General features: G+C 36.5%; 1 protein-coding gene across 4 annotated transcripts in view; it reads left to right on the forward strand.

Annotated features, from left to right (window-relative positions):
* vti1a (vesicle transport through interaction with t-SNAREs 1A) overlaps positions 1 to 18,144 on the forward strand; it is a 211,702-nt gene that overhangs the window by 46,132 nt on the left and 147,426 nt on the right. For 2 of the 4 annotated variants that reach the window (XM_041815451.1, XM_041815449.1), the window contains exon 5: positions 6,095 to 6,115. The exons of the other annotated variants lie outside the window; for them this stretch is intronic. In XM_041815451.1, the coding sequence (XP_041671385.1) occupies positions 6,095 to 6,115 (21 nt within the window). The remainder of the gene's footprint in view (positions 1 to 6,094; positions 6,116 to 18,144) is intronic. 4 annotated transcript variants of the gene reach the window in all.

Consider the following 18,144-nt stretch of genomic DNA (forward strand, 5'->3'; position numbering starts at 1 on the left):
ATTTGCTGTCAGAAATGTCACATTTGAGACGCTGATGAGTTCAATCACAACCAGCGAGGAAAAGCAGAGAGAGCGGCTCACATTTCATTTCAAATCTTATTTTCTTTCATTAAAAATGTAAAGAAAAATATTTAAAAGCAATATTTATAACGCTGGAATTTACACATCTTAAAAAGCATTATAGAATTTGTAATAATAAATATGTTTTGATTTTTCTTCTTCATATTTGAATCAATACTCCACAAAAATCTCCCACATTTATATGTAAATTTGAAAAATGCTGTTAAATTTTTTAAATTAAATTTTCTGAATTATTTACAGTTTTTATTACAATAACTATTGTTTTGATCGCATTATTGATTAAATTGCTCTTATTTATAATTACATTTTATTTTTTATTAATATATTAATAAACTGCTTTGGATAACGCTGATATTTAACATTTATATTTTTGTAAACATTTTTTGTTTAATTATAAAACAGTAAAAATGCTTTCCTTTTTAACACACAAATCTACACAAACTGAGGCATCTTAACCTTTTCTACAGCCTGTTGTTTTTTTAATGCATCGAAACAATAATGTAAAATTATAAAATTAATATTTATTAAAATGAAAATTTAAAAACATTAGCAATTTAAAATAAATTGATTAAAAAAATTAAAAACATATGTATCTTTGAGCATTTAGACAAAACATGATAGAATAAAGTCAATATAAGACAAGCCTTCGTTTAGCTCATTCTTCTTATTTCTCTTTTGTAATAAAAAGATCAATGGGACTCAGAATATTCATTTTTAAAGCATGCATTATAAATAATAAATGGAGTAAAAGACAGTAATAATTAGATTTAAATTTGTCAGATGTTAGAGTATAAAAGTTGTAATTGCACACTCAAACAAAAGCCTGAGAAAGAGTTCACTCCAAGGCCAGAAGAAACTAAGCAGATGATATACGCTTCTCCTTTTTCTCCCAGGTGCCGTGTTTACCTCATTTTCATTTTAAAAAACTTCCAGAGATAATACTCGTCTTGGTCTTGCTGTGAGTGGAGTGCTCGGAACTTCAGGCTTTTTTATCTAACGAGACGGCGGCGATAGGAGAGGGGAAAAAGATGGTGGGGGCCGGGGCAAGTCGGTCAATTTAATTCCTGACGATCTAAAAGAGGTCAGGATCATTTCATATAGCCCTGGCTGAGCAGATCATTACCAGTCACAAATCTGTTGGTTACATGGCAAGGATTTATAGCTAAGTAAATAGGGGAGCGTCATAAGTTCTGAAAATGGCGCGTTGGCCCTGCGATAATGGCTAAAGGACGATTTAATAGAGTTCGGCATTTATTCGTTATCTGTATGCGGACAGAGACTGAATTGGCACTATTGCTCGTTTTTTTTAATAATGTGGTAGGCTACTATTGCACATTTTTTTCCTTTCTGTTTCCCTCTGCATGCAACACACGCACACACTCTCTCAGACACCACACACAAAGCAGAAAACACACACATTTTCCACACACGAACACTATACGGAATAGTTTCGATTTCAGTCACAGCAGAAGGCTTGGCCACAAGAGATTGTGCTGGTTTGAGCCGGCATGGACCAGATTTTACAGGCTACAAAGGAAGCAGATTACCACTTGTATCGAATTCCGTATTGGATAAAAAAAAAAAATCTTTTGTTTGAAAAAAAATTGCTGATTATCATAACAGAAAAATTGCAGCAGTGCAATTTTGAATACTGGCAGGCATCACAAAAACACAAGGAAAGGCGCTCATGCAGGAGTAATTATAACATTTACAATATTCAGTATTTACTGCTCTGTATCTCTTGAGCAGCGTGAGCACCGTTGGCTGTTTTAAAAGAATGGATGCCAAAAGAAAAAATAAAACCCGACAGGAAGAAACGCAGCTCAACATGGCACCTCGTATAGTTTTAACAAATCCTTCATGAGGACTTGCAATCAGTCAGGCAGCACAAATGAGCTCGAACAAGTTTTGTTTGGTGCCCATTGACTGATGGCAGAGCCGGGGTGAGGGATCGCTGGATCCACAGCTTTTTTTTTTTAAGCCCCAAATAATCACATCCACAGTGTAGTTTTAAACTTTGGCCTCTTCAATAATGCCTTCTTAGAGGGGAGTTGTTGCTTAACTTAGAGAAGACGGGTCCCATCCTTAAGTGCGTCTCGTTCCTGCAGAGATTTTCAAGGAAAGAGCTCTTTAGAAAAACATGCAATTATACTTGTTTACCTCTAGATATTGACAATATTTTTACAGTTGCAGTATATCAGTGAACACTCACACATATATTTTGGTGGCAAAAATAAAAAACAGCATGAGCTATTAAAAGATGCTTAGAAAATTTCAGGGGTGTGTCATGCTGTACTTGAAATTTTTGCCTGTATTTAAAGTGGCACATTTTCCTCCTGCATGTGTTATTGTAGGACATTTTTCTTTGAGAGTGTTTACAGGTGATGCTATATAAATAGAGGCGGAAATGTAGGTAGTTCTGTATTATTTTCAAGTAAGGATTTGATTAAAATAAGGTATAGGATGTTTAATATAAGGTCTTTGATTTATTTAGGAGCTGCTCCAAGACTTGTTGCTTTATTTTCTCTGCTTTTACTTGTGTTTTTTTTTTTTTTGTATTTGCACACTTTCTGACCTCTCAGAGGGAAGTTTGGAAGTTTGCATTCAGGCTCATAATTAAAGATATACATCTAAAGACTTTGTATTTCCGAATAATTCAAAAAACACTAAAGAAAAATACTGGTCATAGGTTTCCCTGAAGATCTTTCGTATTGGCCAAGAACTGTGGATTTAAAGCTCCTGTTAGACAGTTTCAGATGGTTATGAAACACTGAAATTGATCGTGATGCTTCTTCATGACCTACAAAAGAGATTGTGACCAATAGCAACAAGAATATCCACTTGTATGGAGAAGTTTTTAATGCCTGAAATCACAGCTGGCGAGGGGTAGGTGTCAGGCAAGGCATTGCAACTTTTGTACATTTTCCTTGCAAAAGATTAACTTTGAGTTATACATTTTAATGTTTGACTAGTTTCTACCTGGAGAAATTTTTCTTAATTTTCTCTGCTCATTTTTAAAAATAACTGCACACTTTCTGACACTCTTAAAATAAAATTTTTGAACCTTAAAGTTAGCTATCATAGTTATGATTAAAGAAACACATTTATAAACTTTTTGTTTACATTGAACAAACATTTCTCCAAAAAATAGTGCAACACTAGTAACACTTAAAATCTGAACCTTTAGTATTTGCCTTAAAATATGGATTTAAAGCTCCTTATGAGGTGTTTTTACCAGGTTATGAAACTGACTGAAATTGATACTGATTCATCTTTATGGCCTACAAAAGAAGATTGTGACCTTTAGCTTAAAGAATAATTACTGAGACATTTTTAATGCCTGAAATCACTGCTGGTAGGGGGAAGGTGTCAGACAAGGCATTACAGTTTTTGTACATTTTAGATTAACTTTGAGTGATACATTTCATTGTGTAACTTGTGTAGACATTTTTCTGTATCTTCTCTGCTTATTTTCTAAACTAATCCCTGTATGTATCATAACACTTAATACAATAGTGGCCATAACTGTCCCTTAAGATCTGTTTTACCTTTAATGTTGGCCATTAAATGTGGATTTAAAGCTCCTGTGAGGTGTTTTTAGCTGGTTATGATACATGCTGAAATTGATGCTGATGCTTTTTCATGACTCACAAACGAGATTATGACAATCAGCAACAAGACAGATAATCTATACGGAGAAATTTTAATGCTTGAAATCACAGCTGTTAGGGGGTAGGTGTCAGACTAAGTATTACAATTTGTGTACATTTTCTATTTAAAAGACTACTTTCGATGATACATGTGGCAGTTTATTTTGTCTCTGCATAGATGACAGTTCAATTAATTGAATATAATCCTAATTACAGTTTTGGTCTTCCCACAATCAAAAAGAAATGCCTGATACGATTATCAAAATCTAAAAAACCTTTCAAAAACAGTCACATTTAACTTGAAGGTACAATATGTGAAAATGGCAACATTTAACCATCAGATACTAGATTGCAATGCTCACTTTCAGTGAAATTAAAAGACAGTCTTGTTGATTGCTAATTGGTCATATCTGTGGTGCTGTAGAAACATAGTGTTGCAAGATGCTGGAGAGTGGAGGTGGACCTTCCTCATGTATGACATATAGGCGTACTCTAAGTTGATAAAAATAAAGCAATTTTATATGTATAGGTGATGAAACATTAATTTAAACATACTTACAAATATCATGTCTCATTTTTACCTAGTTTGTTCTGCTTAATGCTACAAAATTTAACTCACTGTACCTTTAAACATCAGTTACCATTTAATAATGTTCCTTCTTATATGGGGGTGAATACTGACCACTGACCTTCTTCCGAAATTCACTTCCTACATATTTTTGCTTGATGAGGATATTGTAAAACAGTGAAATATGAGGGGTTATTTAGAGAGACACTCCTAGGTTAAATTAAGCCAGTTCTTAAAGGCAGACGTGGGCCAAAAAGGCCTGGTCACACATGTAAGCTTTCAAAATTAACTGTAAACATGACAAAAAAAGACGGTAAAATTGACAAAAAATGTTGATATACTGTATAATCATTTTTATTATTGATTGGAATTTATTTCAAACATATAACAAAGAGAAAAATCTATGACTTTAGGGAGATAAAAACAAAATAAATAAAGTGATAATAAACACACAAAAAGAGAACAAAACAAGAATTAGAATTAGATTACATATTCAAAACAGAGAGGGAAGAAGTAAAGCTTTTTTTAATTCCATCCCTTCTCCATTAATTACAATAGCTCTTTATTATGCTTCCTTATTAATATCAGTCCAGTGATAATAATTTTTAAACTTGAAACTAAAAAAATTAGAATTCACAGACTAATCACAGACTAGTTTATCTTTATGAAAACATTTTTTTCTTTCTATTTTTTCTTTTCTTTTCCTTCATTAGAATAATTTTGCTAATCATTTTGGCCACAATAATGCAGGCTCTATTTGCACATGCACAGGACAAGAGCAGCAATATACTGTAGTAAAAGCTCTTTGTCCACCAGGGGCAGTAAACCAACACAAATTAAAATTTCCTCACAGGAGCTTTAAATGTTAAAACAAATCAGTGTTTGAGATTAGAAAATAAATCTGACCTCCTCCTTTTCCTGCCAAATGCCTTTTTTCCTCTCTTTAACCCCCATCCCTGTCTTTAGAGCCGGATGGGGTAGCAACCTCTTAATAGTAATTAGGCATAATTAATGGCAAATGGGATTGTTCCCTCCCCTGATTGTCTGATTCATTCTCAGGGATGTGAGGGTTTTCTAGGACAGGGAATAGAAATAGCATTTCTTATTTACTTCGCTATAAATCTGCTATTCTCTTTCATCAAAAATGTACAGCTATGCTAAGATTCATTTTTCATGATCTGTGGCTGTCCCAATAAGAAGCAGCGCTGTATGTATGTACAGCGCTACATGGCTCACACGGCTGTAAACAGTGTTCACCTTTGCAGAGATGAGACAGTGACAGGGGATCAGCATTGATAAACAGCCGCACAAATGGAGTGGCTCAGCATTTCTCCACCTTGGCTCCAAAGGGCACGATTTTCCTTTTCATCCATTTCTAGAGAATTCAGCAAGATGACAGATTCAAAACAACTTCCCCATTCGAAACTGTAACCGAGCAGGCTTTATTTTACTTATTTTTCTCCCTCCCGCTGTATCAGCTATTTTGACATGACTTTTTTGATAATCACAGCTGATATTGCGAATAGAGCGATCCATTCCCTCTCTTTGTTTAATGTGACAGCCTCAAGACTTGATCTTTGTTTGTTCAAAAAACACATCAGCCTGTGTGGCATGTTAAGCTCCGTTTAATGTGTTTGTCTTGTGATTTCCAAATGCTAAACATTCAAATCTTCAGGGTTAATTCTTTACTCAGCCACATGACTGATCTTCCTCTCGGTATATTTCTACAGTTTTTATCTCTCCTTCACTCTCTCCATCTTTCTCACTCTCTTGTCTTCCTGCTCTCCTGATGCAGTTGATAAAGTTGCGTGAAGAGGTAAGTGCTTCTCCTCTCTAACAATTTAAATTCTGCTTTCCCTCTGAAATTTTCAATTTGCCCTCCATTTCTCATGTGTAAAATTCAAATCACTTCATTTGGGCACTTTTTGCATGTCTCATAAAAGAGCTTACAGGCCAAGACAAAGATACTGAACTCAACAAAGACTCATTACCTCTTCTTTAAAAATCAGAAGATGTAGATAAGATTCAATATCTGATATGCCAGTTTAAGAGTCATATTGATGAATGAAGTGAGGCTGGGAGCAACTTTAAAAAGTCAAGAACTTCACTACTGCCATCCCTTACTTTTCCAAAACCGATTAATCTGCAGTTTTGTGACAAGTAGAGGTTGTTATTTTTGGTATATTGTAGTTTCAAGTTTTTTTTTATGGTCATCATTCATGGCTGCATTGACATCTCCACTATTACCAATATTTGCCATTCTTCGTGACTCATATGTCCTATAATATTTTACAGTTTAACCATTTGTCTGTTTAAGAGCTTCTGCTGCATTTTTTAAATTATTATTATTATTTTTTTTTTACCTTTTTTTTTTTTTTGGACTTGCAGGTCCCTACGCACAAAACACCTTGTTTGATTGCTTATTTTCTCAGTTGAAAATAGCTAGTTTTGGAACAGCACCACACTTGTCAATGTCACTTCCCCTCACACACCAATCAGAATCAAGGAGGACTTGGCATCTGATATCAAGGGTTAGGGCTACTGTAGGGCCAGGCCAACTACTATGGTGGAGGAGACAGACATTAGACAGATCTATTGTCTTTTTTAGGGTACACTTTGCTGCTCTAGAGCTGTCAGGACAGGATTCCTTAAAATCTGACTGAATAAAGGAAACTATTAAACGCACAGAGCTGTTTAAAACAGATCTTACAGATCTTGTATCAAGGGAGGCAGAAGTCACCTTTCCCAGTCTGAGCTTGTGAGAAGAGCTCTGAAACTGATGTGAGCACTGCCATGATAAAAAGCTGGCCATGGACAAAGGCCAAAGTATTTTTGTATATTTTTGAAGAAAAAGTTTTAAAGTGAGAGCAAACAAAAGATTCCAACAAACCTATCGCTGTCTAAATTCTTGAACCCAACAGGTACTGCACTTTGTTGTAGATAAAGCTAATTAACAACCAGCAACTTCTACAGATTTTTATTTAGAGGATACACGACCCCGTTTTTGAAAAAGTTGGGGCACTGGGTAAATTGTAAAAAAAAAAAAAATGAATGCAATGGTTTGCAAATCTCAAAAACTCATTTTATTCACAACAGAACATAAACAACATATCAGATGTTGAAACGCAGACATTTTACCATTTCATGAAAAATATGTGCTCATTTTAAATTTGATGGCAGTGACACATCTCAATAAAGTGGGGATGGGCAACAAAAAGTCAGTAGTACTAATGAAAAACAGCTTGAGGAACATTTTGTAGTAACATTGCTGGGTACAAAAGGAGCATTTTAGAGAAGCAGAGTCTCTCAGAAGTAAAGATAGGCAGGTTTCCAAATCTGCAAAAAAACTGTGTCTAAAATTTGTGCGGCAGTTTCAGGAAAGTGCTCCTCAATTCAAAAGACTTTGAATACCAACCATCTATAGTGCATAATATCATGAAAAGTTTCAGAGACTCTCCCGACTCTATAGAATTGGGGTTGTAATGTGTTAAAATAAACAGCCAGAAAAAGCATGAATCTTTTTTAGCTTGTTGCTAAACTGGTTCATTTTCCAAAGTAGGAGCACTATTATACAGTTTTGTAATGTTGACTGAGAACACAAAAGTGTTACTTGGACTATTTGGCACTATTAAGGGCCTCAGCACCAAGTGGTGCAAGGACCTAATTGTATTGCTTAGATCATCCATCTCCAGTTTTTCAGTTGTTTGGTGGACTTTTTTGAAGATATATCAGGCTTTGCTAATATTGTAAGTTTTTTTTTTATTTCTTACATGCCCATTCCAGATTGCCTTAATAGCTAACCTCAACAGATATCAAAGTTAATATCTTCCTTCTTTCACTTTGATGAAAGTGTGAGCAGATGTGTTAAGGGGAGATCTCCAAATACCCCATTGGGATCCTATCTCTAACTAATACATTTCCATTTCCAGATATCATACTTGGACAAACTAAATTAGTTTTAATTACTTCTCATACAATAACAAAAATGTACAATTTAGTGTCTGATAGAAACAGTTTGCATTGTTTTTAGGGCTGCCGAGATTAATTGCATAAATCGTGATCAATGAAGGTCCACAATTAGTAAGTGCACTCATTTTTTTAAATCACAGTCTATTTCATGCTTTTTGTCCCTTTCAGCACACTTTAGTTAACCCATGTCAGCATTACCCTGCAGCTTCTGAAGTCTACCACTGCTCCTTTACACTGGTCTTTATTATGATAGGGTATAGTCTTTTATTATAATATTAATGATTAATGCTGCTCTATTACAGACCTGCCCTCTTTGTAAAGTATCTTGAGAGAACTTCGGTTATGAATTGGCTCTATACAAACAATGATTGATTGATTGATTGATTGATTAGGTCTTATTTTACTTTAAAACAGTAATAGACCGTTAAGTGAACCAGTGAAAAACATACCTACTTTGTGTTATAAAAGAAATACCCTTTTACTGTTCCCTTATCTCCTTTTCAATCCATAGCAAGTTCATTTTCCCATGGAAAAGTTTATGTTGAAATCTTTGATCTACCTATAAAAGGTCTGTATCCAAACAGGAAGTCAATTATCCTCAGTTAAAGATGGAAGAAAAAATTCAAAATGGTGGAATTTTAAAGTGCAACAAAAGGATGCTATTAATCGTGATTTACTACAGAAATTCTGAAATAATCCTGATTAACAATGTTAATCTTTTTATAGCCCAAATTATTCTTTTCTCACTACTTTTCTGTCTATATGAAGTGATTATCTAAAAAAATGAAGTGATATTGTTTTTAAGGATCCCTATCACCAGTGTAAAGCAGAATCAGAAAGTTTTGTCTACACAGGTTATATATTTTGGAAGAAAAGTCGCTGTAAACTTTGGGGAAGACTGAGAACCGTTACTGAATTATGGATTTGTGCTGTTAGAAAGTTTTCAGCACTTTTAGGTTCAGCATTCTTTTGATGGGATGCTCAATAACACAAAAAATATTATGTGCAGGATTAGCCATACACGCCTATTTCCATCTAATTTTTCATTGTTCAGTTACACTTAGTGCAAGGTTATAATATGCACCTTATATTTATACTATTTCTAGATTAACTCTTTAGATATCACATTATACACTTTATATGATGATGAAATAATTGCACATTATAAAAATACAATGTTGAACCCTGTTAACAACATGTCTGCACTTGTATTTGCTTGTAGCTATGTCACCTTTGAGTGAGGCTGTTCAAAAGATGGAGAAGATTCTTAACAAAGCTATACAATTAGAACTATCCCATTTTTTTCTCTTATTTTCCCAACCTTTGCTTTGTTACCTCTTTACCTGAGGTTCACAGGATATCTAAAGTTGCTTCACTTCCAGCCCCTTTTGGAATGACCCAATCTATGCAGTCTGGCTTGGTTCAGCGCCCTCTTTGCCACCTCACTTCTCCATTGCAGCCTTTTTACCCTTGCATTTGAATCAAAGGCTGGCGCAGCTTATACACACTTAAGCTTCGCTTAAAAAAAAAAAAAAAACTATACTTTTTTTTTCTTCAGCTGAAAAACATGTTTAAATATTTAGCACCCATATTCACAGCTGTTTGACACTTGTAATTCCTCGTCTTACAAGTCCCAAACAAACGGCACAGAAGATCACACAGTCAGTCTGAATCACAGCTGTCATCATTATTCACTTTGACTCTCCCCCACCCTTATTGAAATAATAAGGAAATCATCTGAACTTTGGAAAATGGTGATAGTAACCGCCTGTGTTTGATATTGAAAAAAGGCAGGAGAGCGAAAAAAAGAAGAGGGGAGAGATTTTTTTTTTCTTTGAGCTACAGCTGCATTGTTCTGGGGCTCCCTGTTAATAACTTACAACTGAAGAGTGTTTCTCAACGCAAAAAAGCACAACAAAAAAACACCATTTTCGAGGTTCCTAAGAAGATCTTTGTTCAAAATGTAGGTGTCAGATGAAAAGGCATACATGCATAGGCAGGAATGCTGGTGCTGACGGGGGGTGCACTCAGAGATGCATAATATTTATCATATATTATTTTTAAACCCTTTTGCTAGAAGTCTCCATGAGACAATCATATGTGATTTTGATGAGATCCTTTAGTTTTTCTTAAGTGCAGTAATGACAGGTCTGATTTTCAGGCAAGTGTCTGAGCTTGGATACGTGTGAGGGGAGGTGTCTTTTAGCTGTATTCTGATGATTTTATAAAGGTTTTATCAGAACAGCACGGGGTCAAGCCTTGATATTGGGCGTTGTAGCTCAGTGGGGGCTGGCAGACACTCAGATTTTGTTCCACTAAAACGCTGACAGGAGTCTCTGAGAATGTTCTTGCTAACCAGAGCAGAACATTTGGCTTTATTTTAGGGAAAGGTCGTCAAATATTCAAATATCCACATTCTTTTAAAAATCAAAGTTAATGAGACTTGTATCTAATCTTGAAAGCAAACATCACCCAGTATTTTTACCGTCAATTTGTTCTAATATGATGCCACCACCAGACAGTGGCTATAGCACATGCATCGAAAAGACAGATTGCAAGCCCTTTAATTGCACCGGTGACTGCCATACTTTGAATTAGGGGTTGTCAGGGTGGATATATACAGTCCCATTTAACTTCCCGCCCACAGTACTATCTTATAAGGGTTAGGGTTAGCCAATTAACACTGAAGCCTTAGTACCAGTGACCCATTTCAGTTTCAAATATCTGATATCGGTTTCCTGAACTACTAATAATTAGTATCAGTATATGAATATCAGATGTGCAGTTCAGATGTGGCCATCTGAGTGCAAAAAATATCCCCTGTCCTCTTCTGCCGCTGATTGAGTGGTCGAACTTTCCATCTCATCCAATGTCTCCTACATACAATAACAATAATACAATAACCATTGTATAACAAAGTGCTGCTCCATATTTATCGGCTTCAGCTCCATCATAATCTGCTCTGTTTAAGTTGACTTGGTTTCCTTTACACAAACATGCAGGAAATGTGGCAGCAGGACCAGGAACTGGCATAAAAATCATCCTAACAAGCAGCGTTTGGAACAGTTGAGTTCAGTTGAAGAAGCTTTATTGGCCTGAATGGTAGCAATTGTTGTTGTCAAAGCAAAAGTAAAAAAAAGTATTTGATAATTCTGTAATAACTAAATAACTAGAATACCATATAAATACATATAAATGAGTACTGTCTCATAATTAACAGTTCCAGAGTCTACACTTCTGTCGTCTTTCAGCTTGTGCGATGTGAAACACTTTGAACTGCTAATAAGCTGATGCTATTGCTTCAGCCATAATTTCTAAAGACATACAAAAGCAGAAATCACACATTAGAATGGCAGTGATTGAACTTTAGCCACGTTGTTTTTAATTTGTCAAAATAGTGACACAAATGCAGTTTATCAGTGGTTTGGGGGATGCTCTGAAATAAAGTGAATAGGCCTAAATGTTAATAAATGTGATTGGACACATCTGGAATATTCCTCCGCTCACCCTCCTCTCCTCTCGTGTTTATTTAAATGAATCATGAGTTTGTTTAGATAGAAAATATTCTCATAATTTAGTAAAGATGGTGTTATTACAGTCACAATGGTCATTTGTTTTAATAAGCAAATGAGAGAAGCGTCTCTTTAAATGTAGCTGACGCAAAGAATTGTGGGTCGTCTTTTTTTCTCTCCTTTTGTAAAGGATATTCCAGTGTGTCCTCTGCTAAAGGAGAGAAAGGAGGCAATGAAGCTCCTTTCCTTTTCATTTGGAAAATAAGAAAAGCCCTTTTCATTTCCCTCAGTTAGGGACCTTCCTTAGAAAAAGAGAGGGGTCTGGCTGCAGATCGCAGATCTCAGACGCCCCTCTTGCAGGCCACTACTGTGAGAGAATGGAAGGGGTGCAGTTTGGCGGTACAACAAATCTCCCAAGCTAGATTTTTTCTAAGTTAACTTCATCAATATAGTTTCATAAATAAAACAAAAAAAAGTTAGAGGTCTAATGTGGTGATTTAATTATGTATAGACCTGTCTTAGAAGTAGTTACACATATGGTGGTTCACTTTAGCTTCATTAGCTTTAGGTAAAGCGAATGTAGCTACACTAGCGATGTAGTTAACATTACTGCATAAGCAAATGTAGCTACGTTTGCTCTAGCGAAAGCTGACAAAGCCACCATTTGCTTAACTACCTCTAAAACAGGTCTAGCTTTAGAAGGTGTAGCGTAGGGCGCACAGATGGCCTAGTGGTCTAAGTACGTGGGCAGCCCAGGTTCGAATCCGGAATGTGACCCTTTGCCACATGTGTCTCCCCACTCTCATCCCATTTCCAACTCTGTCCACTGTCCTCTGTCAAATAAAGGCACTAAAAAACCAAAAATACATCTTAAAAAAATAAAAAGAAAGTGTAGCGTAAGCTAATGTAGAATCATTAGCTTATGCTGCATTTGCTGTATTAGAGGACGGTCTTTTTTCCCGTAAGCAGACTGTTTACTCGGCTTTATTTAACATTTTGTTTTTAGGTTTTGCAGGTGAGGATTTTGAATTTTAACTTTTTTATCCTAACCCTTCCCTAACCCTTTCTCTAACCTTAACCACAAATTTCAACTGGTTTTATTTGGAAAGTTTTAGTGTTTATTTCTGCGGTCTGCAGTCAGACTGTTTTCAAGCAAAAAGGACTATTCCAATGGACCCATAGTCTTCAAGTTAAAATTACAGCTCATCAGTAGGATGAACTTTCTGTTCAATTTGTGGGAAAATTTAAATTTTATTGGAATTACTCCCACTAACTTATGAACAGTTATCTTACTTAATACGCATATACCTGCAACATTCTAATGTTAAAATAAAACCTGTTTTTTCCTCCCATTTTTTGTAGCTATAGCTTTTCAATCATCCTCCACTGTGACTATGATGTGTAGGATGTTTAGTTTTAATTGCACATGTTCCTTTTCATTATTTTCCTCAGTATCATCCAGTGTCCATGCCAGGATTGTTTCATTATTAGAGGCCATCACAGCGCGCACATTACTGGATTCTCAGTGGCTGAACTCTCACCCTTTCCTTCAGGTTCTGTCACCGTCAAACTCGGGGCGCATTATTCTAATGATCACACACATCTATATACACTGCCACTGCCACCACTACCCTCCAGCTACCCCCCACCTCACACACCCACCCACCAACCCCACCAACCCACCCACACTCACCCTCCCCTCCCCTCCCCCCGGCCCTAAAAGAAAGAGAGAGAGAGAGAGAGAGAGAGAGAGAGAGAGGGAGAGAGAGAGAGAGAGAAATTCAGGAGGAGAAAGCTTTTGAAGTGGCTTTCCATCGCAGTGAGTCTGCCGGCCGTCTCCCCGAGACGTGTCACCTTTGCCGAGAGGGAATAGGAAAATCACGTTTCGAATGGTAATGATAACATACTAATCACTTGAGCTCTTTGAAGAAGCAGGGGAGTGCGCTATACTCTGTCAGTATCCCCGGCTGCCTCATGCTCCCAGGCACACACAGGCACTGCAGCCATGGTCTAGGTGTATTAACTTAAGCATTGCATGTCAATACGTCCCCTCTGATCCATAGGGGCTCATTATAGACCAAGCTTGGAGTCTATTTTCTCCCACGTGCATACTGCCACCATCTCTGTTGGTTTACTCACCCTGCAACCCCCAACCACACCCCATGCCAAAAAAAATTACACCACACCTTGCATCCTGTCCCGCTCAATGCCACCATCCTCATTGCTTTCCTCCTTCTTTCAGCAGCCCATTTTACCACCCACCCACCCATCTCTCCATCCTCCTCCCTCTGCCCTCCCTTTAACTATTAAAAAGTATCTCTGCAATTTTAAATGACATCTGTCAGCGGCTCCGAGAAAAAGGAAGCGAGGGAAGGAAAAGAGTTCAGAGGGAGTTTTCTCCTCCCTGCTCTTTTTCCCCCATCCCTCTTATTGTCAAACTTTGAAAAGTGTGTCGTTGACTTTTTTTCTTTCCTTTTCCACATTTTTTTTTCTTTTCCATTTCCTCTGAGTGATTAGCTGGTACGCATTTTGACAGCCTTACCAAAACGAGAGATTTCACTTCTCCCCCCCTGTCCCCTTCGCTCATGTGATGGGCATAAACTCATGTCAGACAGGCGCTTGTCATTCATCGGGTTGTTTTGAGTGTCAGATACGTTACATCTGATCAGTTTCTTAACGTAGCGTATTAGAAAGGCCAAAAAAGCCAACAACACTGGTGTAAACATTTCGGCCTTCCATGTTTTGATGTTTTATGATCATCTCTTCTGAATTCAGTTTGAAATTAATGAGAGCTGGGTCTTAGATTGGACTTCAACAGAAAGGGTGGTGCTACAGTGGACAACATGGAGTTGTATACGATCCTTAAGCTCTGTTCGTATATCTGACAAGCAGTGTAAACAGTGGACTAAACTTAAAGCAAATCATGTAGACTTTATGAAGATGACACCATGCCTTACCGTAATGATTTTACTGACTATTTGACAAATTAATTTTGAATTAATTTAAACCATGAAGCTTGAATTCATTTTTCAAAATCTCAGTGGCAATCGTTGACAAAGTAGAAGTAGTTTTCTTAATTTCAACCACGCAGCAAAAAGCACAGCTCCTGCAACAAGGATTGCAACTGGGGAAAGACACCAAAACCACTGTGTTCTCCTTGACAATTGCAAACACTGAACCTTGAAAGTTAATCTAGAGAACAGTAGTTTTCAGCTGGTTTCCTTAATGATGAATTATGACCCAAATTTCTGATGATTTTCAATCATAACCAAATGTTTTAACAAAAAAATGGGAAAGTGTGGACTTGAGCTGGAACAAATGATAGAATGGAGTAGAGTTTGAGATATATTCTTCAAAATAAAAGCACATAATTGACTTTTTTGGCACATAATTTGTCCAGGCAAGCATCTGTGTCTTACTAAAAACGGCCTTGCAACTCATTTTTGGGTCCCGACCAACGAATTGAGAACCCGGAGTCTCACAGTTTTTTAAAATGACAGTTTTTAGCAGTAGATGTAAAAGAAGTTTTAGTAAAAGAGACATTTCCTTGCAGTTACTTAAGAATTTAATTTTCTGAGCAAGCATTTTTTTTAGTACTGTGTACTGATTAAAAAAAATCAAGTTAATTATATCCCTACGTGATGATTCATCATGATTAATCACACATTTAAAATACTACCATTAATTTTTTTGGTTTTACCATTTTGGTTTGAGATAAGGTAAGTACAAGTATGGTGTTTGAATAAAGAAATATCAAACAAACTGAAGTTTTGAAACTGTATTAAACATCTCAGCTTAGTTGTAGTGGTTTGTAAATTATAATATCTTGAGCAATATTTATAGACTTCCAACTAGATCAGACAAAAATTAAGTTCATAAAACTTTTGCTGCTAAATGAATGATAAGGTGTGCTATTATCCCGGTTGCTTATTTATGTCCATTTGTCCCCCATCAGTACAATAATCGTAGCTTGGGCCAGCTGCTCCACTTTCATTGCATTTTCACTGACATACAGTTCATGGATTCTTGTGAAAATAGTTCTTCTCTTAGGTGTTTTATAGGATGGGTCACCTGTGGAAATCTGGATGATGTCTTGAAGCCCCTCGTCTACAGCATAGTTGATGGTGACTCATTTAGCGATTGTATTATTTAGGTTAGATGGTGTAGTTTTGTTAAAAAATCCAGGTCTGCTGCATGCCACAAGTGTAGCTTTGATGACCGTGGCTTGATTCTGAGTTGATATTGGCATCCTTGTTAATATTGGAAAAGGTGTGCTTTGCCTGAAGGTGATTCTTCAAACTCGTTGTGCTTTGGTTGAAAGACAGTTCATCACTGCAGTATATACACAAAATGTTGGTTTTATCTTAACTTCCATTCACTGGATTTTTACGAAGATTTCAATTTTTCATCTTAATTACCTGTAAAGATTGGCCCAAAATACACATTTCTGATGCTCATGTTCAGGCCTGGCATTTGATGATGAGCTGGGATGTTGCAGTTGGGCCAAAATTTGGCTGAGTTTGTGTAATCTGAGCCAGCCTTACCTGTAACTTGAAATTTATGGTGCATTTCAACCAAGCTGTCTGGTTTGGTTCAATAAACCCTGATCTTGTTGACGTTTCCACAGTAAATGCCTGTCTTGCCTCGCTCACATTGAATATTCTACTGGGCGTTATAATGCTTATATTATTTAGTACAATACTATTGGTTTTCTGCAAGTGTACCTCAATTCTGTGTCAATCAAAATAATTCATAAATAAGGGGTGTTTAAAAAGCTTGTTGAATGCCTGTTCCATTTTCCATTAAACTGCATGTTTAGTGTGTGCATTAGTGCTTTATGCTGTAATTGAATTCATGTATACAATAAAAACAACCCATAATGGTAGACCACTACCTCTGAGATCTCTTTAAGATGGATGTCAAGGCCATCAGTCATCAGATCAGATCTTTTTCTCGACTTTACTGTCAGACTTGAATTCTTCACCTATGGAGAAGAACCATTGGTGTTATTGGTATCTAAGAGCTGCTTTCCATTGACATGTGTTTATGTTGTATTCATGGAGTATTACCTTGATTTTATTCACATCCAATTGGTTATTTAGGTATTCATGAACATGTCTTTTCTTGATGCAGTGTTTAAACTGAAGGCTTTCAGTGGGCGGCCTTGTCAGCTGTTGATAGCTGTGAGAAAGCTGGTGGAGAAAGGGGGGTTTGCTGTAATTCATAGATGATGGATACTGTTTGGTTGCACAAATGAGACTGACCACCGCAGATGGGAATAAAAGAAAATGGAATGATTTGTTTGGATAATTATTAGATTTCAGACCTCAAATCTCACTATGATTTTACTGGTTATTATTATCAATGGTGTGGATTTCAAATAAGATGACTTTCAAAGATAATGGCTATAATGTGATTATGTTTAAACTATTGTCATTGTCTTATTTTCTTACAGATGGACCAGAATGTACATCTTACTTTGTTAGCTTGATGCTAACACATATTTAAATGTACATTAACAGGTTGGCAGAGTTAGCATTTCGCAATGGTAGTGACTTTTACTCAAGGAACAATCTATTTATCTTCCGAATGTCTGGGTAAACAGATCATTTACTTTACAGTGGTAGGTAAAACGGATAGCTGCTGAAGTTTAAGAGATTCCAGGTTGGTTTCTACAGACCATTTCAAACTGAGTCATGGCAAGCTTTCCTCGGTGGGGAAGATGTTTTTGCACTTCTTCCTACTGGCATTGGCATGAGTTTTATCCACCAACCAGCTCCACCGTTGGTGAACTTCCACCGCACATGCCTGTTGAGCTCATGTTCTTTACTGCTCATGTCTGCTACTTCATTTTGGCCTGTGCTGAATGTGACAAACAGAGCATTCATCCAATCACCTTCAGAGATTGTTTTTTTAAAGTCTTGCCCTTCCCAAACAGTTTGTATGGGAGGTTCTCAAGATGAATGGGAACTATACTCCCCTCCAAAAGTATACGAACAGTGAGGCCAGGTCTTTAATCTTTGCTGTAGATTGATAACATTTGGGTTTGACATTGAAAGATGAATATGAGACAAGAGATCAACATTTCTGCTTTTAGTTCCAGGTATTTACATCTGGATCTGATAGACAACTTAGAAGATAGCACCTTTTGTTTGAACCCACCCATTTTTCAAGTGAGCAAAAGTATTGGAACATGTGACTGACAGGGGTGTTTTGTTGCCCAGGCATTTTAGATAGCACTGAATGTCTATGCTCAGTTTTAGAATTGGGTTTTGCCTGTTCAAACTGCATGTATAGTTGGAGGTATAACCAATATGAAAACTAGAGAGCTGTCTATGAGTGAAAAAAAAGCGATTGTGAATGT

The sequence above is a fragment of the Cheilinus undulatus genome, linkage group 20, assembly GCF_018320785.1.
Source record: "Cheilinus undulatus linkage group 20, ASM1832078v1, whole genome shotgun sequence".
Classification (NCBI taxonomy): domain Eukaryota; kingdom Metazoa; phylum Chordata; class Actinopteri; order Labriformes; family Labridae; genus Cheilinus; species Cheilinus undulatus.